A 27,894-nucleotide genomic window follows, 5' to 3' on the forward strand; every position below is an offset into this window, starting at 1 on the left:
AAGCACATAGATATATATGTCATGAGCTGCCTTCAAATTAGCAGTACTTGGTTACCACTTTAAAAAAAAAAAAAAAGTTGTATCAGTATCTGGTTCTTGTAACTAAGTCAGAGAATCAGGCAGAGCTTCAAAATAGTCAGCTGGTCAGAATCCAGGTATTTCACCTCTCCTGATAGGATTTAACAAAAGTTATAAAGGAAATCAGTGAGATTTCCTGTTCAATTAGCACCTGTGAAATTAGCATTACCACCAGCCAGCACGACTGTGAGTGTGCGTTTGCATCAGTGGATCACTCCAATTGGGAGGCAGAATATGAGCTTTCTAAGTGGTGAACCCCATTTTGCAGCACTGGTATGACTATTCTTTAACTTGCATTTTTTTTTCCTGGGAGTGCTGACAGTTCCTGGAAATTGTAATATTATCAGTTTAAGATATATTCATCCACTCTATTTAAAAATTACTAGTTTTTTTAGTACAAGTGTTGCCCTGTGACAGAAAAAAACATGCCCTTTGGAATGAACTTAGGGAGAAGAGAGGATACACTACAATATAATGCATTTGCCACATATGTAAAGTTTTTGTCTGTATTTCATGCTCCATAGACAAAAAAAAAAACAACCCACCAAACTGCATGTTAGTAAAGACAGATTAATGTAAATATAAAACCAAGAAACTCTGAAAGAAGTTGTGTGTAGGTATCCTGAAATCAGGCTGAACTTCCACAGAATAATGTGTCTCCTTGGGAGATTTCCTAACATAGCTGTAAAGCTGCTGAGTTTTCTTGTATTCTTTTAAGAAATATTTCTATCAGTAGCCAAGGAGGGGAGAAGTGCACAGATTGCAGCAATATCTGCAATACTGCTGCAGCAGCAGCGAATGAAAAAGATTATTTTTAAATCCAGTTGGGTTCCTAATTTCATTTTTACATGCCTAAGTTACACTTAAATTGTTAATTGGCTGTACTCTGTACCACAACCAGTTACAATGGCTAGAAGTGAAGGAGGTAATTAATAGATCCACAACTGCACAGATCTCCTCCACCCACTGCTGCCCAAGTCCAGCTCCACCAAAAAATCCTGGGATTGGTAAATAGAACTTGGAAACACATATCTTTTCATGTCATTACAACCTAAGATAATAATAATCAATTACAGTGATGTGGAAGTTAGGGGCTATGGTTTCTGTGTCTGCCATTCATTAAGTGTGTAAGTATAACCACATGGCAATTATTTTATAGTGCGACTTGAAAGCTCGTATGAATTTAACTTATATAATATCAATGTAGGTTAATTCTTGTAAGAAGTTTTTTTACTGTCACTCCATAATTTCTATTTTATTCAGACTAATTTTAGTAGTGCTTAAATGCCTATGAATTATGTAAAACTGGTTAATGTCACTACTCAAACATGGTACAAACGCTATTTTTAACAGTGCCAAATTGAAATGTAAAAATAATTTTTCCCATAAAGATTAATGTATTTCTATATGAGAGCTTAGCAGAGGAGTTTAAGAAACTAAACTCCTACTGCAATGTAATTTAATTTTTTAAAATAAATTCATAACTGATGCTTGAAAACAAAATAAAATAAAGATAACGTCTATCAGTGAATTGTTGAATGCTGTAATTTGAATAATGGTATAAACTCAGAGAAAGCGTTTTATATTTGGTAGTCAGACAATGGTGCTTGTCCTCTCTGAAATCACCATGGAGTGATAGTAGTTTTCTGCTGTGGCTGTAAACTGGCCATATGGTGCATCATGGTCAAGCTTCAGCCAATCATTTTTCTAGGCTCTAAATTGTCCCCTGGATCTTGGGTTGTGCCTCCAGTTAGTCCCATACAGCAAGGACAGCTGTGCTCCTTCACACTTTGTGCTACCCCATGTGCTTGGTGTAAATTGTGATTATTTGGCATCCCCAGGTAGACAAGAGAATAGGAGAGGAGACAGATATACTAATGGCTATTTTAAGAATAGAATAGAATCAGAACAAGAAGTAATAAATGCAATAATAAAGATTCAAGTTGCACTTCAGTCAAACACCACATGGGATTGTTGAATGTTCACTACTGGAGCCTTTGAAAAAAGGCATTCAGCAAACATTTGTCAGGAATGGCATGGCTGTAATGTAGTTGACATGTCTTGGGATAGAGACTTTTCCAGATCATTTGAAGCCGTGGTTTTCTCTGATAGGGATCCATAAGCAGAGTGTCTTCATTCTGGAAGTCCTCTTCCCAGGCCAGCTCCATTAAAAGCATTTTAATGTCTAGGGATGCTGTCAATAACATTAATGTGATGGAACTCAGCACAAGCACAGCAGCAACAATCACTTCTTGGAGCAATACTAAAAAACTGATTTTTCTGATTACAGCTTTGCAGATAGGAGATTTCAGGTGTTCCCTTCTTTTTGAGTTTAAGAATAACCATACTCGGTCTGATGACAGTCCAATAGCCCTGCCTTGGACAGTGATCTGAAGTGAATGCTTAATGAATGAGTGTAAGAAAAGGGACAAGAACTAAGTCATCGTCCTCCCATTGTATTTTCCCAGCTTCCAGCAGTCTTCAGTTTAGGGAGCTCCTAAATCAGAAGTTGTATCTTCCTTTAATTTTATTCCCATTGGATAGGTCCCCTCTTCAACTGTGCTGTATGTTGCAGTTCCCCAGACATTAATACCTATGCTTTTTGTGGGGAATGTACAATCCTATCCATTCTGTTCTTTGAACAGAACGGAGAAATTGCCAAACTAGAACTAAGCAAATTAGTCCTGAATAACAACCCTCCATTTCAGACACAGCACTATATAAAAAAGACATAATCTGCTTTCAGTGTCTGAGCTGTCATCTCCATATGCTTCTGTGCTATGCTGGAAGTATAAGTTTTTGCAGACTTGCTCAGTGTAGAACATCCCTCTGGATGTCCATCAGAGGGATGTGAATCCTACCTTGGGGTACCTGCAGACTGGTGTGGGAAAATGCTTACAGTCAGAAAGCTGAAGTCTCTGTGTGAAGGAACAAGAAGAAGAATAGGAGGCTAAAGCCTAGATTGCACAGTGGGGAGCTTATGCATGTATCAGCATTAATTACTGCAATATCAGTGGTCATCTATAACCTCATTGTGCAATGGGGAAGTCGGCAATTGGGGACCATCGTGTCACTAAAACCATGAGAGGGTCCACTGACACCTCTAGTAGGAAGGGAGGCTGTGTTGTCCAGCCACCTCTCTGCAAAAGCACTTTACGTAGTATCTATAAAGAAGAGAGGATTTTAGCTTTATCCTGTCATGGTTGTGAAAAAACAAGCCCTACGAGAACATCGTTTCATACATTGCATATGTGTCGGCCCTTTAATAACAGACTGCTAAATGTCCATATCCATCTGACCAGCTCCTGTAAAAACAAATTCACTGTTACCTGAACAGAGCTATCCTTGACAGAACAAACTGGGCAGGGATGTGTGGGTGGCAGGAGGAACAAGAAGAAGAAATAGGAGGCTGAAGCCTAGATTGCATGGTGGGGAGCAGCATTAATTACTGCAATACCAGAGGTCATCTGTAATCCCATTGTCAGGGTTTATGTTCAGCACAATTACCATGCTATGCTAAACACAGCCAGAGTAATCTCACTCCTGAAAATGAGGTGCTTGGAGAAAGACAGGATTGCAGATGTCTAAAGCAGATTTGTTTTCTGCATGCCTTCAATTTTGCATCTGTTTGTTTTGATGACGTTAGCTATACACAAACCAACAGAGGCAATGAAAGCTATATATTCATGCTGCAAAGTCAGGCATGTTTCATCGTCACTAATGAGAAATCTTTTTCTTGTTCACAGAGGCATAATCCACACATTTTCAAGCAATTTTTAAACCATTTGGAGGTTTTGCTTAATTTGTGGACTGACATAAATGTAGAAGTCCAAATTAAATATACTCAAGTAACATGTTTACCCAGTGCTTTCGGTTTATTATCTCCTACTGTAGTAATTCTTTATCTTAAAATGGTTTGTCCTTCCCTTATTAGAGGGGAAATCAGTGACATATTTCCCGATTCTAATTTACCTCTGAAGAGATATCAATGTAAAACACAGTAAGCTGTCATCTTCTATTTCCTTTTGCACAAATATTTTTGTTCAGCTGGAGGGATTTATTGTTGTAAGAGATAAGGGTGGAAATGCAGAACTCATGTTTTGTCTGGGGAGCTATTTGATCCCCATACACTGTCTACAAGTGAAATCTGGACTAATGATCATTGGCTTTGTGGTGCAAAATGGTACATAACGTTTCAGATCTAGTTAAGTTTGAGATTGTAAAAGAAGCCTTCAAGGCAGTTTCATAACCATGCCATCTTCACATGAGTTGGTGAGGATTCTTAGGAGAACTGAAAAGATATAAATGAATCCTTCACTTTTCCTGTGTTGTTGACTTTTCCCATCCTTCACTGGATCCATTCACAGGTGTAGCTTATTGCTACACCTTTGCATTCTGTCATCTTCATGGAAAATGCTGCATTCTGGACATACATTTCTATTTGATGAGAACAAGAGAAGCATCAATAGGGTTTTATTTAGTGCATACCAATTGTCACTGTAGGATTAAAAACAATATTGCTTGAGTTAGTATTTTGCTATTTAATGACACTAAAATAATAGCTCCAGATAACAAAATCTTCCTTCTGAATCTGTATCATGAACCTGTCAAGCAGCTTTTTAGTTGCCTTTTTGTTTTTTTTACTTTCTTGCATCAAGCTGATTGTCATACCCCAGTGTGTCAGCATTAACTAATAAAAATGTTTTTTTATTTAATGACTGACGTTGACCAGACTGAATTGTACAGTCACTGTAGTGATATTATTACTCCCTTGGAGAATGCAGTTTCCTAGGCTGTCATGATTTTTGTTAAATGAACTGTGGATTTAATAGAAGCAGATGTGTAACAGCAAAATATAATACAGCTTGTACTTGTTCTGCAAAATATGTATCTCAGTTTTATTTAAAAGACAAACAATCTCCAAAAGCTGTATTTGCTTGTTTTCTTCATTGTTAGTAGTCAATGGCATATCACAGCCCTTAAGCACTAAAAGAAATAATTGTTATCTTAACTTGAAGGAGAGTATTGTTTGTGTCTCAAATTGAATATCTTAAGCAGAAGCTAGTTTGTAACCAGTCCTTTACTGATATAACATGTTTGATGGAACCAGAAGTAGGTTATTCAGCTAAGAGTTTTTGGGCAAAGTAAATTTCTTGGGAATTTAAAGTGTGATAGCCCCATTAGAGCTTTTGTAAGGAGAAAGCATGACTCACAAATCTATTGGATTATTTGGAAGAAATTAATGAGCATATGGCTAAGGGAAGTCCATTTGCTGTGTGGTATTTGACTATCCAAAAATGTGTTCAACTATTTCCTTTTAACTGATATAAGAAAGTAAATTGAAAGGTTTTCTTGTAGAATAATGCCTGATTAAAGACCTAAAGGGTGGATAAGTGGGCAGTTTTAACAGTGGAAGGAGCTTACTCACAGAGTCCTAGCAAAACTTCTGCTGAAGTCCTGGCTGTTCAATAAATAAGAAAGACAGCAAAATGTTCTGATAATTTAAGAAATGTACTTCACATTATTAAAATGGACTGAGGAGTTTTAAAAATATCTTGAAATACAGATTGACTTGGCTATGAGACAGGAGGTTAAATTCAATGTGGTCAAGTTCAAGGTAAGACTACTCAAAAAACCCCCCTCATGACGCATGTGGAGGTATCTTACATCTCAGGATGAGATAGTCTTGGGGGGGCTTCCTCCAGGCCCATCTGCCAAGCCTGTGCCTAGGAAATTGCTCAATTCATCAGCACTCCTATGGTCAGAGTAGGATTGCATTGCAATTTTTGTGGTTTGGACCTGCAAGCAGGTCTTGAGCAGGATTAAGTTTTAGCTTAATCCAAGCTTCCCACCTCATGAGAATGATCTGATGTCCTTCAGGGTGGTGAAAAAAGATGGTCCTCTAAAGACATATCTTAGTGGTGTGTACATATATATTACATTGTAAGGCTAATATTGTTTAGAAATTATTATCCAGTCTCATATTTCCCACACATCTCATGTTGTTATGCCTGAACTGAACACCGAAGTAGAAAGTGTCTCTGATGTAGTAGTTTTAGTTTTTAGGAGTGGTAAATTTTGTGTTTAACTCACATTGAAAAGCTGACAAACATGACAAACCAAGACTGGAACTGCAATTAAAATAAGAAGCTCATACAATGAAGTACTTATTCTCTGAAGGTAGAGATTTGCTTTGGATTTCAGGAATAATCCTCCTAAAGCTAAGGAAGGTAAACACTTCTGACCATATATAGTCATAACTGACAAAGTGCCATCAAGTGCTGCACTTGGTAATTTAACTGCCTTCGATTTAGAAAGGAAAATTCACCTTTCTCTTGTAAGGAATTCACACATATTTCAAACACCATTTAATGCATCTCAAGCACAAGAACTAACGTGCCTTCAAATCAACTTTCCACAAATTTCTGCACTTTAAACAGAGGCTGATAGGCAAGAAAAATGGACATCCACATCTCTTCCAAGTCTGCCAAAGCTGGGATGTCTATAGGAGATCAAGGGTCTTGGCATCAAATACGTGTTCTTCTTTTGAAAATTATCTGCTAAAGCCCTTATTCTGGACCCCACTCAAAACTGGCCCTGATACATGCTGGGGCCCTGTCCTCATGCATGCATTTTTCCCGTTAGGTCAAAGAATAATGCCAGCAAGACTGGCAGGGTCCTCATCCCTGTGCTTCTTACCACAAGGAGACAGAATACAGCTGCATGCTCTACATCTGTATTAAAACACCTGCCATGCCTCCATGCCTCCTTTTTAGGCTCTCTTGGAAACCTCTCTTCTGTTTTCTTCACATCTCTATTTTAAAATAGTTATCAATTTAAGATACCAGCTGTTAGGAGTGGTTAATTTCACGGTAAGCTGGAATCAGTCCTGTATGTATGTGTGTGTTTGTAAGCTACACATACATATAGATGCACCTGTGTGCACTTTCTTTTCCATTATGAAATGACAGAGATATTTTAGTAAGTAAATTTAAGGAACTTTTGAAAATATGCAATTTTCTTAGAAAGGTGGAGTAGTTGACCTCTGGCTTGCAAGCAGATATGGCAGTTTGTACACCAAAGGAGTTTATTCTGATTACATGAAAAGATTTCAGAAATAGAGCTAAGATTTGACTAGGTCTTTCGATTTTTAAATAACACTTGATAACACAATGAAAAAAATGACACTTTTCCAACATATGTAGGTTTTTTTAATACATCCTATATTGTGCCTGTCTATGCTGGTGACAAAGAATTGTTTTTTTTCTGGCACTACTACACACCTGGCACAGCAGCAGGAGAGAGCTGCATTTTGTTGTATTTTGTGCAGCCTGAACAGAGTTATTAGTCAAGTGCTGAATGCACCACCTTTATTGTTGGGTGATACATGACACAGAAAAGTAGCGCTAGGACTTTAGATTCTAGCCGAGCTTTGTGGACTGTTAAAAATGTGGATGAGATCACCGTATGGTGCAAGTCAGTCATTAATTTCAGTGAGGCCAGGATTTCATTTAAGCATATCCTGGAATTAAGCCAATTTTTGCATTTAAGAAGGAACATATTCAGAACCCCACCTGTGTGGGGATTTGGGTTTATCTTTTCAGTGTGCAAGCACGTGCTTGTCCATGGGTCTTTCTCCATAATCAACTTAAAACTGCAGTTTAGTTTATAGTTGTCTCCATTATCAGTGGCACACAATACCTGGGGATTGTATTGCCAGTGACTCCCAGCACTGTCTCCCTGCCTCAGCTTCTGCCAAGAGGAGCAAATTGCACTGGTCAGTTTTTCTTCTCTGTACCTTTAAATTAATGAGGAATTAAATTATTTCTGACTTCCTGCCCATGTGGTGTAAGGAATTCATAGCAGTACCATTTCAGAGTTCATTCTTGGGTACTGCTTGAGGTGAAACACTGCCAGGCTTCTGAGAAAACCTAAAGTGTAAGTAAACATTTGTCCTGTTGTGTTCAAAATTGCTGAAGTGCAGTTGACCCACAAAGCAGAAGGTCTTTTGGGCAACTGAGCAAGATTGGCTGCTACAGTAGTTCCTGCAATTAGCTTCTCTTTATACTTTGCATCAGAATTGAGTTGAGAAAAAAAAACTCATTTACACGTAAAAGTGTTTGGAGGTATTTAATATTAAGTAGGTAGACTGCTAATCACTTGTATATAATGAATTTTGAAAATTTTCTCTGTTTGGCTTGCTCACAATAACTGAATGTTCTTCTGTACCCAAATAGAGTGGCTTCAGAAAAGAATATATGCAGAAATGTCTTGACTTTAAAAAAGATTATGTCTACAAGTCTTTCACGTGGATAAAATAATGATGAATACCACACATAAAATTATGAACACATGAACATTACAGTTAAATACCTACTTTGTGGCTTGCTGATTAAATGTATAAGACCTGTAACTGTTTTTAATGTAACTGAACAATACCATGTGTCTAGTTTCATATTTCTGAAGATAGCCGCAATACAATTTGTAGCGTATTGGCTAAATGCTAACCTCTATGGCAAGAGCAGCAATATGGAATTTTGCAGTAATTACAGAATTTTAAATTTGCTTTTAGTAATTATTTCAGTATTTGAATCTAAGGATAATTTTCTTTCATTGTATCCATAAAACCCAAACTCACAACTCTTCAGATAGAAAAAACTAAAAGAAATTGAAAGCTTAATCTATTTCATTAATTTTGCAATGGGAATAGTTATTTGCAAGCAATATTTTTGTACTTTTTTTTTTTTCATTTCTACAAAAAGATGCTACTCAAGTGCTTTAAATCTCTTTTAATAATGTATTTGACATGGCATTTTGGAATCTATTTGTATTCTATTTGTAATTATAGCCACTTGGGACTCAGAGGAGTTGATCATTTCAGTTGCATTCCTTTCTTTTTTGTTTCCATTTGCAGGATGCTCTGGCCCACTAGGGATAGAAGGAGGAATTGTGTCAAACCAACAAATTACTGCATCTTCTACTCATCGAGCTCTTTTTGGACTCCAGAAATGGTATCCATACTATGCACGACTTAATAAGAAGGGTCTTGTGAATGCTTGGACTGCTGCAGAAAATGACAGATGGCCATGGATTCAGGTAACAGATGGAGCTGAGGAGGAAAAAAATCTCCTTGATGCAATTGCCAGAGTCACTTAAGAAACTGATGAAGACAAGTGGTAAATTAAGAGCTAGATTCTTATTCACTGTCAGAAATGTAGCCTAGACTAAAAGGGACTATTTAGTTGTGAAATAATAATAATCTTGACTTTACAAATACACAAATCCTTTTATTTAAAAAACGTGTGCACATGTTCCATTGTGGCTTTAAACGATGGAAGCAAATTTATAAAGACTTTTTTCAAGGAAGCTGCTTTCCACATATGTTACACTTGCTCGTTAGGTCCTTAGTAGCATTTCCCAGCAATATCTCTTGGTAGAGATACTTTGACACATGCAGCCTTCCTTGGGCATCATTCTAGAGTGCTTTAATGTTGTTTTGGCTGTACCAGAGCCTGCAGGAATAGTCTGTCCTCTCTGCTGAGCTGCTCTGGGCACACAGGTTAAGCATTGTGTGCATCATACTGGAAGCAACGAGAGCTGTTTTAATTAAGGTTGAAATAGCTGTTAGTTCAGCTACATCCGTGGGGCTGAAAATACACATTTTTTCATTCCCACTCAAGGATATTGCTAGAATGATTCAAATAGCAGTGCCCTCGTTGTGGACTGGATTTCTCTGCGCCCAGCAAATGACTTCAGTAAGAGTCATGAAGCAGTGAATGTGAAGTCCTGTGGCTGTATTTTAATGAAGATAGTGATTACCTACTGACTGCTGTAGCTTTTTATTTTTATGGTGTTTTCTTTTCATGATACATGAATTGGGCTAAGCTTTGGCATTTTCAGCTGTTAGCTAGTAAAGTTGATGTTATATACTTATGGGAAAACCTTTTGCACTAATCAGTGTAGTCAATATGTGAAGAGGGTGCTTCCCTCCTAGTGAACCCACCACAGGAGTAGCACAAGATGGTACTTGAGCATCTCGTCTACCAGCACCAAGTTGAACTGTCCATACGTCCCTCAGGTGTGTCAGACACACTCTTCTTGAAGTTACCTTTGTGTACATGGCATAATTTTTGTTCACATTCAAGTTTTTGTGCTGACGACCATTCATGATTTTTCTGAGCTGTTCCCAGATATGTGGGGAAAAAGCATACAGGACTACCTGTTCATTTTTCTTGTTTGGAGAGCAGGCACAAAGCACTGTTTGATGAAGTTTTCTGAAACTGGTGTGGTGAGAGTGCTGGATTTTGTCAGTTCTGAAAAATGAAGCCGGTGTTACTATTTGTTATTCACTGCAGAGTGAAAACACAAAGGCCCTTCAATGTATGTTAAGTCAGTTTTCTTCCATGAAGACCAGAGGGGTTAGGAAGTCTCTAAAATTTATACATTGACAAAGAACTGGAAAGACTAACACTAAGGGGCTTGAGCAGAATATTTCCACAGGAGTAGGAAGCTAATGTAACTTTAATGGATAATGAAAAAGTCAGTGTTACAGTAGCTTTTGGGCTGCTTTAGAGTGTGGGCTTTATTACATGAGCTGGAGAAAAAACTCAAAATCATTTAGCACTGGCCCCCTAGACATGTCTTTACTAGGAGATGAACTGGATGGGGATGGCTAATGCTGTGTTGCTTCTGCATTTGTACTTGGCAAAGTCACCACCCACCGTGGAGGCAGCTGTCAGACAGCTGTGCAGGTTTCTACCCAGAGCAGCGTTATGTCTGCCTTGGACTTTGCTCCCGGGGAGGTCTTCCCTTTGCTCCTACCTGGAAGGAAGATTGGACCAATGAAGAAAACATGTCTACAAATCTCAGCCCATGGCATCAGGTTTCAACAATTTGTTCTTTTTTGGAGTTAATGACCTAATCTAGGTGGTGCCAATCCCATGCAGGTTATTCTGTAATTTTGACAGCCATAGTATGTAAGAATTTCTATATGTATTTCTAGATATGTATATGTATTTCTAGAAGCTAATTAAGTTATATGATTAATGTGTACTAAGCACCTAGTAGTCCCTTCTTTTTCCTCTCATTTTTCTTTGAAAATATACTTTGGTCTATAATTTTCACAAAACTTGCCGAGTATTTTATTTTTCTTTTTAGTTCAGAGCAAAAATAAAAATAGACTTTGTAATTTAAAAATGGAAGTTTAAATCTTGAGAAGATTTTTTTTTCCCTTTTCTGAAGACTTTTCTCCTTAAAACACCTGGGAACAGAAAATCTAAATTTTTTCAGGGAGATGATACTTGTAGAGAAAAAGTGCTTTTTAGTGTTCTGCAGAAACCCTGTTTTGATTTGGCAAGGACACAGACCTCCACAGACTCACACTTTATGCACTGCATAGTAGTTCTTTACATCAGAGCACTGCCTTGTTCTTCAAGCATGAAATACACTCTAAGAGACAGACACTGCCTGACCCTTATATGGGTGAACAGTTTCTGTTGAGAGGAGAAGCAGAAATCCCACATCTTATTTTTGCACAGCTTCTGTAATGGCCAGGGAGATACTTCGTAAGCATTTGTGGAAGGTTACAAAAAGTCAGCCCACTCTGATTTGTGTTGCTAAGTTTCTGGCTACCTTGCTTCTGGTCTTGTGGGAGAGATGCTCCCTCTAGCAACAGCCTACTCTGAGTTTTTCCTTTCTTTATCGTGTCACCAGCTTCTTCACAGATCCTAATGTGAGGGGTCTGTATGTGGGACCTTTCCATGTTGGTTTGCGTGACAAAGCAGCTGGTCCAGAAGATGGCTCTGGAAAAACGGTGTGAATGTTTGGCAGAGATTAACTGGAAAGTTAGGAGACCAGAAACTCCATTTTTAGGAAATGTAAATTAACATTTAGCACAGTGAACCTGAAGCTGTAGCCTGTTACCCTCTTATACTTTCTAATGCTAGATAAATTCTAAAGGAAGCTGTATATAATGGGCAAAGTCCCCCAAAGTATAATTATGTACAGGCCTGTAGCTATTTTTGCCTTGTTCCTTCATTATCAATTTTCTTTGTCATTTAATTTCTTTATTTATATGCAGCTTGGCAAATGAAAGGTTTGAGTGCTTTGCTTATAGCTCACTTGTAATGAGTGCAGAGTTTTTTTCTCTAATCTTTCAGGTGTCTGACACACATGAACTAATTAGTATGCAATTTCATTTTCCTGCATTCTCCCAATGAACTGAAAATTGAAATTGCCATTTTAAATTACACTGTCAGCACATAATTAGTAATGGCACTACAATGCTTGTAATTGGCTTGTGATTTAAAGGGTCAGTGACCATGTTTTTGAAAGCAAATTAAAGTCAGAGTAAGTCATATCTGCCTTTTAAAGTTCTGCCGACCTCTGTTTCTCCTCATAGGTTGGCTGTGATAAAATAGCACCTGTATACTGTTTACCACTTTATTAGTGACACTAACTTTTCATGTTTTGAAATATAACAAGAAAAAATCCCACACTTCTATTTTTCATTAATTTTTCCTGAGATATAAGCAAAATGGTCACTTTGCCTGTTCCATTAACAAGTCTTTTTTGTCAAAACTCTTTTTTTTAAGAGAGCACTGGTTTCTCTTTTCCCTTTTTTCCTTTTACATTTATGGCTTTAAAATATGCTGTTTCTTTTTATTCTGATTTCACTTCATCTCTACTCCTTCCTTGCACATATCTATATTTTTCTATTCACACATATTTTTACAAGGCTGTATGGAGCAGAATAGAGATGGCCATGGGCAGGATTGTTGTTTCTATTACCTCTCTACCCTATCCAATGTCATAATAACTGCTAATCTCTAACACAAACTGCTGGCAGGACCTTCTAAATGTTACTCCTCTCTAGTGATTTCTAACCTAGGGATCCGTGCCTATGCCTTTACATTTCTTCTTCTCTCCCAGTTTCACCACCCAAACCTAGTATTTCTTAACTCGTTTTTCCCCTATTCATGACTGGTTTCCGTTTTGCTTCCATAAAATATTACCCTTTTTTATATCACTGCAGTTATTACCCCTGTAAATACACAAAGACTTAAGCCATGGTGGGTATGCCAAAAATGCACAAAGTAAGTGAAATGTTGTGAAGAACACTGTAAGACAAGGTAGAATAATTCGGTATAACTAGCAGTGTAAGGACTGGCCTACATTATCAAAATCCAAAAAGTCATGCATTTAAGATGTACAAGTAACTTTGGAAGAAGGATGCATGTTGAGGAACCATGCTCAGGGATGACAGAGCAAGGCGGGTGAATACTGTCCCATAAGATAACAGTCTTGCTCCTTTAGTCTTTTGGAGTAGATATGGTCTTTTTGTTCTACAAATAATACCAGTGCAAGGGGTTCTTGGTCAACAGGTGAACCTTCCTAAATGTTAAATTTGCCCAAGAACAGTAAGACATACCACCTACGTCAGGGAGCCTGGAGTGGAGAAGGAGCAAACAGCAGAGCTTTGGTGCCTCCTGCCACTGCATCGGCAGGGCAGGCTGGGCTGGGTTGGGTGGTGAGTGTGCCAGGGAGTCCTAAGAATATTAACCTCAGAAATACATCATGGTCTTAGAACAAAGTAAGAAGATGGGTAAAGGCATGGAAGAGGTATAGGGTAAAAGGTATCAGATTTAAGGCTAGACAGCAAAAGTGTGGGTATGCAGCGAAGCCTGGTAGGAAGCATTACACAGCAAAGACTGGTACAGTTCACAAAGATGATGTTTTGAGTCAGGAGGGGTCAGGGAAAGTTTTGATTAAGGAAAGGATGGGGTAAATTTGATTTCCTGGTCCTGGCTATAGCCAGTCAATTAAGCAAGGAGAGGAAGAGATCAGTGCCTGCTGGTTCCCATGCAGTTGCTGCTGTCGCACCACGACTGAGCTATCACATCTGAGAACAAGAGATCCCTTAACTTCTGCTCATCTCCTGAGCGTGATTGTGAAGAGGATCCCTGCCTGATGATGCAAAACTTTTGATGGTGTACAAGAGACTACCACCTCTTTTTTAAGTGCTTTGTGGTCTTTTGGACATGGAAATTGTTTTTTACAAGGTCAGTATTAATCCACAGCCACCAAGAGCAGATTTGAGCATACCTTGTATGTGGAGAATATTAAGAAAATGAACTAATTACTGTGTATCATACCACTGTGTGGGAGCTATGATTGAACACCTGAACTGTTGCTGGAGACTGTTGTATATAAATGTAGGTTATTAAATAGAAAAATAAAAAAGCTATTTTGTTATCCCTCATTAAAACAGCAGGAACCGTTTCTCCAGAGACATCAGTGTGGCTACGGATTGGTTCTTAAATAAAATATTCAAATACGTAATTTTATTATTGTGAGAAGGAGGATTCTTTTACAAAACAGCTGGACTGCTCAGTTTGGTTGCAGAATCAAAAACTGGGAAATAAATTTGGTTCAGGTTGAGTAGTTGCCTTTTTCCCCCCTAGTTTTTATTGCATAGAAAAATATCCAAAATACTTAGTTTGAGGTTTTTTCTTCTTCAAATAATTCATCCCTTTCCATCTCTATTTCATTTTTTTATTCTTTTATGGGGTCAATTTTTGAACGACAAATGTGATTTCAAAATGGAAAAACTAGAAGTCTTATTTAGAATATATGAAAAGAGTATTCTAATTCTAGCCTTTTTCTAATTTCTTCCTTAAATGGCTTTTCTGAAACTATATGCTAAAGTTCAGCTGAAACTCCATATTTTGAGATTGTCCTGGTTTCAGCTGGGATAGAGTTAACTGTCTTCCTAGTAGCTGGAACGGTGCTATGTTTTGAGTTCAGTATGAGAAGAATGTTGATAACACTGATGTTTTCAGTTGTTGCTAAGTAGTGTTTAGACCAAAGTCAAGGATTTTTCAGCTTCTCATGCCCAGCCAGCGAGAAAGCTGGAGGGGCACAAGAAGTTGGCACAGGACACAGCCAGGGCAGCTGACCCAAACTGGCCAACAGGGTATTCCATACCGTGTGACGTCCCGTCTAGTATAGGAACTGGGGGGTGGGGGCGGGGAATCGCCGCTCGGGGACTAGCTGGGTGCTGGTCGGCGGGTGGTGAGCAATTGCACTGCGCATCATTTGTACATTCCAATCCTTTCATTATTGCTGTTGTCATTTTATTAGTGTTATCATTATCATTATTAGTTTCTTCTTTTCTGTTCTATTAAACCATTCTTATCTCAACCCACAAGTTTTACTTCTTTTTCCTGATTTTCTCCCCCATCCCATGGGGTGGGGGAGAGTGAGTGGCTGTGTGGTGCTTAGTTGCTGGCTGGGGTTAAACCACGACAGAGATACAACAGTTTGATGGAAAAGGTGCCCAACTTCTAACTGGTAATTTGAATATATTAGTATTCTAGTCCAAAATAAAATACATTGGGTTTATTTCCTTTTACCTTCTCAGTGAATCTGTTTTAAGTAATACTTTTTTCTTTTTTAATAACTTTGCACAGTTTTAAGAAAATTTCTTAATTACATTTCTTGAAACTAAGTACATAGTCTTCCTGTAGAGACTCTTAATAAAAAAGGTGATCCGTGATGGAAAGGGATGTACCCCAGCAGATTCAGGGTAAAATTTTTCCCAAGCCACTGTGCAATTTAGAATTTTAAGGTCAACTAAGTACAGTTAGAGTCACAAAAATGTGGTTCTTATAAGGCTTGTTCCCACAGCAGAAATCAGAGTGATTAATTAGGGACCAATACATCGGGTGTCCCATGAAATGCATGGAAATGTCCATTGCTTTAGAGGACGTGCACAGAGTCAGCATGCTACATGGGTGATGGCAATGTTCTTCCAGAAAAAACGAAGCACGAGGGTCTTTCTTAAGTATTGCCCATGCACAGCATTCACTAAAAATATTTCTGAGGACTAAATAGTGTATTGATGTGTTCTTGGTTATGATGTTTAAATTAAGATAGTTTAAAATCAGCAGGGTAAGATAAGAATTGTGCAGCACAGTGATTAGGATACTTGTTTGAGAGAATCTAAATTCTAGTTTTGACTCCAGAAGCCATGTTGGTACTTTATTTAGTGATTACTGAGAACGCTTTTCTTTTTTCTCTTTTTAAGTGTAAATATATTGGAATGATGTTTCTGGTGGTTAGAATGTATGTTTTTATTTGTAGCTCAATTTGTTTTTTTACACAAGTGTCTCCTATCTGTGGTTTCAATCCCACCTCCAGTGCTCAGCCTTACATTTTGGGGGCTTGCAGTCCCTAATACTGGCATAGTTAATTGTGTGTCTGTGAATCTCACACACCTAATCATAATTACTGTGACACACAAAAAATGTAGTTATAATATTTTCTAAGTTCCACTATTCTTATCCCAAGGCAGGAATCAATAAAGTGTTGGGGTTTTTTTTCTCCAAAAAAGGCAAGGAGAAAAATTAGCAGTTTGCACATCAAGAACTTCCAAAGGGCAAGTATACACCAGGTGATAGCTATTTGCTAATAAAATGATAAAACCCAAAATACACAGAGGTCTTGCAGAGCATTCATTCAAACATCTGTTAGTAAAAGCTCTAAGCAAACTACCATCTGTCAAACCATTCATTTTGTCAAAGTTCATTTCCTCATTCATGAGTACTGTTGTAGTATCAGCTTCCAAAAATACCTGTCATCATAGATTAAATATTTAATATTACTTATTATAGCTCTAAGCTTAGTATAATGTGGCCAAGCAAACCTTAAGAAATACAATCTCAGAGTCATCATGTAAGATGACTTGAACCATATAGAAAGACTTAATCTGCTAAGTTAAATGCTGAAAAAAACTATTAAAGCTCAGCATTTTTTGTCAATTCTCCAAAATTTGACTTAATATCATAGGAGGATTTCCTTGGGGGATATTGATGAGTGGCAGTAAGTGAAAGCCCTTGCCAGGGGAGAACAGAAACTAATAATGAAAGTTGCAGTTGAATTCTCTCAAAACTATCCCACGTAGGACCTTTGAACTGCAGGAATTAGGAGAGATCTTCAACTAGGCAAAGTCTGACATAAGTTCACTGACTTCAGTGAAATCAATACCAATGTCTGCTGGCTGCAGATCTCCCTCAATGTCTATACGTTTAGCTTACAGGCTAAAGATATAATTTATGTGCTCAAAACAGACAAGAAAACAAAAGGACTGGGAGCCTATTTCTTAGTGTAATCATCTAGATACTCCCATGTGTCCCATATCTTGGTATCTATTTGATATCATCTTATAGCTCCTAGTTTCTTTCTTTGTACACACAAACACCCACGCACAGACGTATTCAGACAACTTTTGATTGAGGTTTTGGATACACAAAAGCAGTCAGTTCAGAGTTAGCATCCCCATGGCAACTGAAACTTGATGCTGTTATGAACACTATCCATAACATGCTCTGTCAGCCTGTGTGCCAGCTTCCCTTAATTACTCTATGTAATATGGCTGAACAACCGAAGTACCAGTACTTTTAAACACATTGTTTCATGCATCTGTAACACCATCTATTTTGACTTAATGGTTTTTCCCGTTTACCATCCTGATATTAAAAGTAATCAAACCAGCAAGTGGTGACACACCGAAATGAGCAAATGTGTGTCCATCTGGTTTCTCGCATCAGTAATAAGTTGCATGTGGAGATGCCCCAGCACCTATGTGGTGGCTCACCAGGTGTAATGGAGTGATGTGTGGGCATCATAGTCCTCCTGTGGGGAGGACAACATCTAAATCTGTAAGATGATACTATGCTAATGTGTGATATTCAAACAAGTCATATTTTATTTTGTAAACACTTTCAAAACCGGAAAAACAAACGATCCTCACTTACAGTTACTCTTCTGCTAGGCTTGACTTCTAGAAAAAAGCTGTTTCAAGTTACTTCTTTACAGCTAAGGTTCAGGAAACAAAGTTCAAGAAAAAGTAAAATTACATACCAATATATTAAGATTTTTTTTATGTTGTAGAGAGGCATGTATATACACTTACCTCTGTGCCGATGGCCCCAGAGCAGTACCTATATGCTGAGTTCGCATGTGTGTAGGTAGATCAGAGAAGTGCACAGCAATCTGAAGAGTGAAAATAGAGGCAAAGCCTTGGTACAACTCTAGCTGTGGAGAAGCAAGGATGTGGTCCCCGGCTGCACCTCCATGTTTCTCTGCTATTTTATAGCTGGTGGAGAAAAGTTACTCTTTTATATATAGGGATCTCACAGTGCCAGGCAAGCCTGATCTCCTGCATGTTCCCTGCTATTTCAGTGTTTGCTTTAGCTCCCATCTTTCAATGGGTGGGTTTAATTCCAGGTTCAGCTTTAATATTCAAAACTAATTAAGAGAATTTCTTCATCTGAGCAACAGACGTCATTTTCTAGCACATTTCCTTCTTACTTAACATTTCTTAGTTTGAGAAGATACATAGGATCTAGACGAAGCCCACTGAAGTCAGAATTGGGAATTCTTCCCTGTAGTCCTTGTTGGGCTTGAGGGCAGGTCATATTTGTTATCAGAATTTTTACCAGAGTGCATCTACCAAAGTGCCTTAAAAACAAATGGAAAGGATGCAATAGAAAGTACCTCTGAGTTTTGCAATGGGCACATTAAGAATTTTCCCTGAGTATATTTTCATGGTGATTTTAATATTGTAGCTTTTGAATTTACTTCTTTTCCCTGAAGAAGAGGGTTTTCATGTAGGATTAAAAGAAAAGTGCAGGTTTGTTTCTGTGACCTGAGTCTAACATCCTATCTTCTAACCTCTATGAGCTATTGATCAAAGCTATTTTACAAGTGGAAATACATATAGATATTTTCTCTGACATTTTTATTTTCAGATTCTTTGACCTGATACTTTAAGAAGTATTCTAGACATTTTGGGGAAGTACTTTCTGGGAGACATTAGCATGTCAAAGACAGAAAGAGTATTCACAAGTTCATAGTATATGAAGGAATTCATAATAGCAATAAATGACCTTAGTGTTTCTTAGCTAACCTTAAATTGCAGGTAGTTAATACCCATTTAATCAATACTTTGTAAATGAGATGAAATTTTACAGGGCTACAAACCTCTGAACAATGTGAGATTGATTATGGGCCTCTTCTTGAGATGACAGTCTAAACATGCCAGTATTTGAATAATTCATATCATCCAGTTAATGGCATTCATAACAACTACCTTTGGGACTAAAATAATGACTTAATAATACGAAGAAACAGACCAAGCAAGTTTTTAGTCTGTCTAATTATGTAAACTCTCTGAGGCATACAGTGAAAGTTCTCAACAAAAGCCAAATGAAGTGAGTGCTTTTTGGTAATATTCATAACATATGCTCCTCTGTATTAGCATTACGTGGGCCAAACAATCCCTGTACTTCTGTTTTCCATAGAAGTAGGGTTTCACCTATAATATTCTGATCTTTTCACAGAAAGGCGAATTAAATTAGTGGGCCAATTTCCATCTCTGATCTAGCATGCCTAACTTGAAGCACATAAATAGTCTTATTGAAGATAGCAAAGGTGATGAGTTGCTTTTAGATGGTTGTCTGGGGCTAAGATGAAAGTGAATACAGGGAACACCTGAGAGATGTTTGTTGTTACCGTAAGGTGTGATAGACTGGCAAGACTCTCTGGAAACAACAGTATTGGGAGGATGAGTTTGCAGAGGATTTAACAGCAAAGTTGTGAAGGACTTTGCTGGATCTGCATCCATGTAAGCGAAACAAAAAGGGGTTGGGATCAGAAATAACTGAGTATTTAATTAGTTTGTCTGCAAGGTAAAATCCCACAATCACGTTAGGAATTATTATTTGTGAAGTAAACTCTAGCAAATGACCATGTTAGTTTTCCTAGACTATCACAATTATAAGATAAAACATGTCAGCTTTTCTCTATGTAATAAACCTCCTTCCAGAAAGGCAGCAACAGCTGGAGTGCTAGCATGGATAAATCACTGCGTTACCTAATCTGGATGCTAGTTAAAACACATATCACTGCTACTATGCTGGCTGCATTAATGCCCTCAACTAAATCTGAAGAAGCTCTGCTGACAGTGCTGATTAGGAGAGTAACAAAAAGCCATAGGCAGGCAAGATATATGAGCCCCTTATGTCCAGGTGCCAGCAATGCTTTGCAACAGGGAAGGTAATAGTGACTGACCTGCTCTGACCTTTCTGCACCTCATCACATGCCGAATCCTGCTCTGCAGCCCCTTGCTCTCGACGTGACATCAGGATGAAACAGCAATGTTCAGTCGTGTTCAGGGCCTCTAGTGCTTGAAGTCGGAGAGGAAGCAGGGGAGGGAGCTTTCAGGCTTACTAAATTTCCCAATATTGAGGGAATCATGTCAGTTTACTCCTTTCCTGAGTTTATTACAAACATTTCCATTGGCAAGTGTCCCTATTTTTCATCACAAAATGTTTCTGTGGGTGCTTTCTATCTAGCTTTACCAGAATTATGACTTTAAAAAAAAAAAAGACAAAAAAATTAAATTTCAATCCTTCAAAAACTGATGAAATCAGCAGGGAAGGGTTGCTGTAATAAATCTTTCAATGCCAGTTTAACCTTGATCCCTTATTCAACCCTATTTTTATATGAGTAATAGTGAGTATTAGTAAATATATATATATATATATGTTGTGCTAGAAAAGATGGAGAATTATTTATAGGAATGCTATTGTATCTTATAACTGAGACAGGTAAACACCATAGTTCTTCATAAACTGCATTTCTGTTTATGAATGAAGGCTCACGTAAAACTACATTTATAGTCTCAAAGACCCAACGTTTCATGAAGACTTTAATCTGAGCATTTCTTGGAAGCTTACTCTTAAGATATACTTCAGACAAACCTGTTCTGTATGAAATGTTAGTGGTGTTATTGCTAATAGTGCAACAACAAATGAGGGGAATATGTTTATGTATTCTAGCCAGGACCATCACATATGGTGTCTTCCTAAAGTCACTTCATCTTCTCATCCCTCTTCTCTCCTGTATGTAATAATGTAGATGAGACAGGTGCAACTGATTTTTTTTATCTTTTTTGTCAAGTACATAGTTTCTGCATGCTGAATATACTATTTGATCACAAATTGAAAAGGAATATGAACTTCTTCTACTGGTGCTGTCCCTAATCTCTGCTGTTCTGTTACATTGACGTATTATGAATGTGAACTTAGTCTTTTTTCTACAATTCTAAGGTTTGTTAAACATGCTGGGAAGTTATTTTAGGTCTTTGTTTTGTGGAGGTTTTTGGACTATTAATGGAAAACAAGCATAGAGCAGTTCCCTCCAGTGTTAAGGTCCTACATTTACTCAGACCTAAAAGTGAAGCTGCACACACACCATGCAGATTTGCAGGACTGGTTCTGAATTGCCTTTGAAAATTATGCACTGTACAATCTACGGGAACTCATCAAATTACCTTGTTCATACTGCCACTTTCTCTTGGGAAAATTTTTTTTTATTTGTTTTATTTCCTTTCTGATACAGATTTTTTTCAAGTTCCAGTAAAATATTGATTGGCTACATCTTCATCAGTGTAGAAAACTTAATGATTCAGCATCCTAAAACAGATTTGTGTGAGTCATTGCAGTCAAAAACATTAGTACACCAGTGAAGATTGTTTAATACATAATTACTCCTACAGAATCAGTGCTGAGAGGAGGAAACATGGCATGCTGGTTACTTTTTCCCCTCCTGTTGAAAGAGGTCATGACTCTATAATCTGCTGTGATGATAAAAGTGTCTAATCATGGAGTCAAGATGATTGTGGTGGTTGAAAGGAACAAGGTTAAAAGAAGTTTCAAGAACTGCTGGGAACTTTTTAAACTGATAGATTCGATTTTATTCCCCAGCTTCTGGGCATACACTGCACTCGAGGGAGTATGCCTCAAGTGATTTTCTCTTTATGTAGTTTTGGCTATAAGACATAGTATAGAAGGCACCGAGTGACTGGCTGTACATGAATTCAGCCTTCAACAGTGTATACAGCAGGGACTCTGAGGTATTGTATCTTGTCCCTCGGCACTGTCTATTAACTTGAGCTGAGTGCCATGCCTGGGCTCTAGCTGAGCTTTTTGCAATATCAGCATGGTGACTTTGCATGATCTACCATATACTGTGTAGACAAAATCTGGGTTTTGTAGCATTAGATTTAAATGAATTGATGTCAGATTGCTGGCTTTTTTTACATGCAGTTTTACCTGAGTGATTGAGTGTTCATCATTTATTCTAGCCCCAGAAAACTTCCTCACTGAAATGCAAAACCTGTGTAAGGCAGATTCCATTACCCGTAGATGTTAATCAGCACCTTACCCAAGTTTCATAAAATGGTTCATGCCATGAGGATGTAGGGCAATGGGCATCCTCGGATCTGCTTGTGAACATCACAGCCAAATCCTTGACATATGTTGGGTGAATTAGGTCCTGTGGAAGTTGCTGTACCCAGGAGTCCCCTCTGAGCTGGGGCTGAACGCAGCTCCATGGACAGGGTCTGAGTGTCAAGTCTAAATTCATTACTCTCAACCCTAAATTTATAAGGCTCATAGAACTGATCTGTCCCTTTTTTTTTTTTTTTTTTTTTTTTTTTTCCTGGCTGTAAATAGTTTCCTCAAATTTTTGTGCAAATATCTTCTTCTTACAAGGTCCTTACTGTGCATTAATACTTAAATTACTGGGGTAAATCCCTCAAAATACTATTGATCTTCTACCATCCTTGATTTTTTCCAGTTAATCTAGGTAATGATAAGGGTTTCTTTAAAACTGAATAAGCTATTACCTTTTTTAAAAAGATATGTTAAACTCTTGTTCTTATCCTAGTGACTTTCACCTCTTTGTTTGTTTTAGAACACAGTCACCCGTGTAATTAGAATATATAACATTCTGTCCTAGATCTGAATCCACAAAGCAGAGCTTCCTAAGCTGTTTTTCTTCACAATTGCCACAGAAAAATACCTTTGAAAATGCTTTTAGTGCTAAAGGAGCTAGTTCACATTTCACATGGGGAACTTTGCTTCCTACTGAAGTACATTAAGTAAGAAAGATTTCAGCACCTGCTTCATTGTAGTCATTGCACAGTTGTAATATTTTGAGTTTTGCTAAGCTCTGACTTGAAAAATTTAAAACGCATAAAAGAATCCAGACACAAAGGGCCAGTTAATTCCTGGCATATCCATATGCACTGAAAGGAGCTACTGCAGGCGTGACGTTAGCCCCATGGGGATTTTGTATGTAAGCAAGCTGCAGGGATTTGAAAGAGGTTCTTTTCCCCCTTCATTGGGATTTTCCTGCAAACATTGACAGAATATATAGGCCTAATTGCAAAACACAGTATCCTGTTTTTATTTCCTGTGTTATATCAAGCTCAATACTCATTAGAGCCAAAGCTCAGTTTGTGACTCAGAGCATGGAGACTGATCAAGAAAGCCTCTAAAAGGAAAGATTCTGTCTGTTAAAACAGAGAAGTAAATAAAATTGTATAGCTTATATGTACAGATATCCAGATAAGGGTATAGAGCAGGCTGGTATATAGCAGAAAAAAGGCCTGCTTCTTACCTCCTGAAACTCAAAGAACACAGGTTAAACAGTATGTATATAAAATGAGTATTTAAATTCTTTTTGTTTCATTTTTATGATTACCTGACCAAATCTTCCCTTCATTCAGTAGGACTTTTTTTGAAGTTTGAGTTTCAACTACAGTATTAAACTCTTCAACAGATTACCTTTGGGTGGGTTTTTTGTCATTGTTTTGCTTCTTGGAGTGTAGTGGTTGATTTGTTGTGCATTAGAGATGGAGGCTGGGGCATGGAAAGGAGCCAGTGTGGGAATACAACATCCAGGGGTTAAAGCCATGGTTTCATTAGAAACTACTCTTCCTGAGTAAACAGGGGAAAAAATTTCTACCTAAATTCTCATCCAAAAAAACTCCCTGAGATTATTATCTGGAAAAACAAAGATTGGGAATGAAGCTGAAAGAATATTAGGTATATGCATAACTGGATCAAAGACAATTTATTTGGTGTTGCATTGTATCTTCCTTTTCCCAAACAGTGAAATATGAAGATACTACTGGTCAGTATATGCAAAAGGCAAACAATGAATGACTGATTACTGTTTGACTGTGTTTTCTAATTTCTTTTTGGTGACGGTGTTCACTTAATTATGGACAATTCTGGAAATATATGAAAAATTCCACTTGCCTGTTTAATATTCTTAAATTCCATATAAAGAGTGAAATTTGCATAAGAGAATTCCAGAAACCTTTATGTCTAGCTGGTTACTATTCCATGTAACTGCATTTTTAAATATAGTTAGGGGGCTGACAGTAGTCTCTGGAGCTGTCCTCTTACAAATATAATGTGTCTTTTTTTTTTTTTTTCTCTGGGAGACCTGGAATGGAGGAAAAGAAGGTTTCCCAAGACTGTAAAAAGACATGAAATCTCTTCTTATTTATACCTTTCTCAATTTCTGATGTGAGTCCATTCTTCCCATTGCAATTGCAAATGTTCCTTAGTTTTCCTGGTGTATCCAAGAAAGATCCTGTAAAAAATCTGATCTTTTATAAGCTTCTCCTCTCTCAGTGAGTCTAAACCTCTGAAATACCCATTGTCATTCTAAAGGTGTGTGAGTGTTTATTAGTTTTTATAGGGAGAACTATGGTAAAACTACACTGAAATTTCTTTTGCTTCAAGAATAAAAATAGCAGAAGCCCAGCTATTTCAGATAAGTAGCAGAGAAAGAACTAGGCTCAAAAAAACAGCAGTAAAATTCTGTCTTTCTCCAATTCCCCATTGTGTACACAGTAAGATATTAAAACACTGAAGTTTGATCATCTTACACCCTTAATTACCAAGTGAGAGAAAATCTTGTGACCACACTTGCATGTGAAGAATAAAGGGATTAAATTATTTGGACCACAGATACTTGATCTGCCTCTGACTCCCCATATTCCTGTACTGGGGCTGCTATCCCAAATAGTAGGGATCGCACCAGGTCAGCTCCACTAGCGGGGGAGCAGAAATAAGATTCATTTGGAGGAGGCAAGTGCTACTGTAGTTTAATGTATTATTTACATTGTCCCAGTTGTTTACTCTCTAGTATTTTCATTCATCTCCTTCTATCACACATCTGCCTGCATCTTCACGCAATTCTCACAGTATGACAGCTCTTTGTTAAGCTTCATTTGGTGCAAAAGTTACAGACTTCAGCTGCCTACCAGCAAGAAGGTGGGGGTGCAATTGCCACAGATGGCTTCATGGTTGACTTCATTGCAGGGACGAGGCTGACAATGCCGGCATTGTTTGATTTGAATATCACATTCTGAATATTGTAAGAATATAGTTGGCTTTCCCATATCATAGATAGATAAAGAAGGCAAAATTAAGGTTGAATATTGTTGAACTCTCCATACTTCTTCATTTTGTACTTCAAGGTGTTGAGGTCAACTGAGACACAGGGAATGTTCATATCCATTGATAGCCATTGTTATTTTGCCATTGACTGTTTTGGGGTTAGCATTTCAACTATGATCTTTGAACGTATGAATTTTCAGTGAGAATCAAGGAAAGGTCTCTTTCTTTGCTTTACAGAACATCCATGTATTTTTACTTTCACAAAGAAATTTAACCTGAAGTTAACTTGGGCTCTTTTGTATGGAATTGCAGATTGGCTTCTAATAGAACAGAAGATTCAGCCTTTGGTAAATTATTGCACTGTTGCATTTCCTTTTAAGGAAGGAAATACATAGCAGTAATCCTTTGTAACAGTAATATGCTAAATCCCAGTAATACACCAGTAATATCCTATGTATCAATTATATATATATATATATGTGTGTGTGTGTACACATACACGTGAAGACATAAGCATAGTACAGGCTTTTGGTTCAGTTCTTTTCATTTATTTATGTGCATATGTACATGAAATGAATGGAAGATAAAAGGAGTTAGCGCGAGTGTAAAGGTAGTAACTTAAATGCTACAGCTACATTTCTTCCTTCCTATCATTTAAAAAAAAACCCAGGGGAGTCAAAGGAATCTAGCATCAGAATTGTGTCCCTCATATGGTTAGTGATAACATTGTACTGTTATTTCAGATAAACCTGCAGAAGAAGATGCGAGTCACTGGAGTTATAACTCAAGGTGCGAAGAGGATTGGAAGTCCAGAATATGTAAAATCTTACAAAATTGCATACAGTAATGATGGGAAGTCGTGGACCATGTACAAAGTAAAAGGCACAAATGAAGACATGGTAAGATTAAGTCATGTGTATATGAATACATCTTATGGTTTAGCTGCCTTCAGAAGTATGAGGTGTGTGTCGTAGATAAGCATAATTGCCTGACAGTATGATATAGGTTCCCTTCTTATTATTTTTCTCTGAAAAAAAACCCCATCAATAGATTTGCACTTTCTGTCTGCTAAGAATTTCTTATACTTTAATTGATGGTTGTATAAATACTATGTCCCAAGGCTAGAATAATCCTGTTTATTACACTTAACTGATTTTCATTTTAATTAGCTTACCAGTAATTACTCATTACTCCATTTTGAATTTAGTTTTATTACATTGGCAGATTAGTGTTAACCCTTAAAAGCATAGAACCCATTCATCAATGCTAATCTGTACTGCACAAACAGCATCATCCAGTGGGAAGTATGTGTTTACAGTTTATAGTTACCCTTTTTTTTTTATAGAGTTGTGCATACAAAGCAACAAAAATCCCTTTACTGTGTAAGTTAAGATAGAACTAAGGCACTTAGCAGCATTAGACATAGTTTCTGTATTAGGAAATTAAAATGCTGTGTGAAGAGGTATATAATGAGAGAAAAAAAAAGTACAAGCATATCTGGTTAGAGTGAGGAGTGAATAGAAGAATGCTTATAGGTTTAATTCAGCTCCCCCTGTGATCAGTGGGAGGGTTACAGTGCACTTCAGTGGGAGTTGGATCAGGTTCTTGAAGTAGAGCGAAAAAAATAAATGTCAATCAGCATAAATAATTGCAGGCTAAATTGAATTGGGACTATTTAATACACTAATTAGAAAAGAAGACATAATTTAGTTGCATTAGTAGCTTCAGTTTCTAGGAGTGACAAGATAGAGGTCCTGATTCAGCGGAGGTGGCAAACGTGCAGATGCAAGCCCATGGCAGTATGTTTTGCTTAAAAACTTGTATGTTGGGCACTAGAAATGATGAAACAGTCTCTACTTGGGAAAAGCTTGCAGAGGAATGTACAGGGACAGTCAGAAGAGCAACGCAGATATTTTTGAGATACAGAACTGAACCTCCAGTAATCCTCCTGGCGCATTTTTATGAATATATCATTTTATCACAGGTGTTTCGTGGAAACGTGGACAATAACACCCCGTACGCTAACTCCTTCACCCCTCCGATTAAGTCGCAGTACATACGGCTGTATCCTCAGGTGTGCAGGCGACACTGCACGTTGAGAATGGAACTTCTTGGCTGTGAACTGTCAGGTGGGTTTTCTGCAATTACCACCCCTCAGACGTCAACCATCAAGCAGTGCATTTTTGTGCCCGAGGTCTAAACTGTGTGCAGTTTGTTCCTGGCGAAATGCAGTTGGCAGGCCTGAGTTTATCCAGACAGTTACCTGTCTCTTTTTATGTACATTATATAAGCAGCGACACTTACCTAAATGGTGTAAGTGACAACCGTTGCTTGCAGTAGGGCAGTAATAGTAGTAAGGTAATGTGGAAGCAACCTAATAACACTTCGTAAATTTTTCTGTGGACATTGGCCTCCAATTACGTGCAACCTAGAAAAGGTCATTTATAGCAGTTTTAATAAGTATCAACAGCTCTCAGGACCTGCAATGTTA

General features: G+C 37.7%; 1 protein-coding gene across 1 annotated transcript in view; it reads left to right on the plus strand.

Moving 5' to 3' along the window:
- Positions 1 to 27,894, plus strand: part of EDIL3 (EGF like repeats and discoidin domains 3) — a 260,774-nt gene that overhangs the window by 175,634 nt on the left and 57,246 nt on the right. The window contains exons 6-8 of the mRNA XM_030004450.1: positions 8,993 to 9,174; positions 26,147 to 26,302; positions 27,388 to 27,532. Coding sequence (XP_029860310.1) covers positions 8,993 to 9,174; positions 26,147 to 26,302; positions 27,388 to 27,532 — 483 coding nt within the window. The remainder of the gene's footprint in view (positions 1 to 8,992; positions 9,175 to 26,146; positions 26,303 to 27,387; positions 27,533 to 27,894) is intronic.

Source organism: Aquila chrysaetos, chromosome Z (assembly GCF_900496995.4).
Source record: "Aquila chrysaetos chrysaetos chromosome Z, bAquChr1.4, whole genome shotgun sequence".
Classification (NCBI taxonomy): Eukaryota; Metazoa; Chordata; class Aves; order Accipitriformes; family Accipitridae; genus Aquila; species Aquila chrysaetos.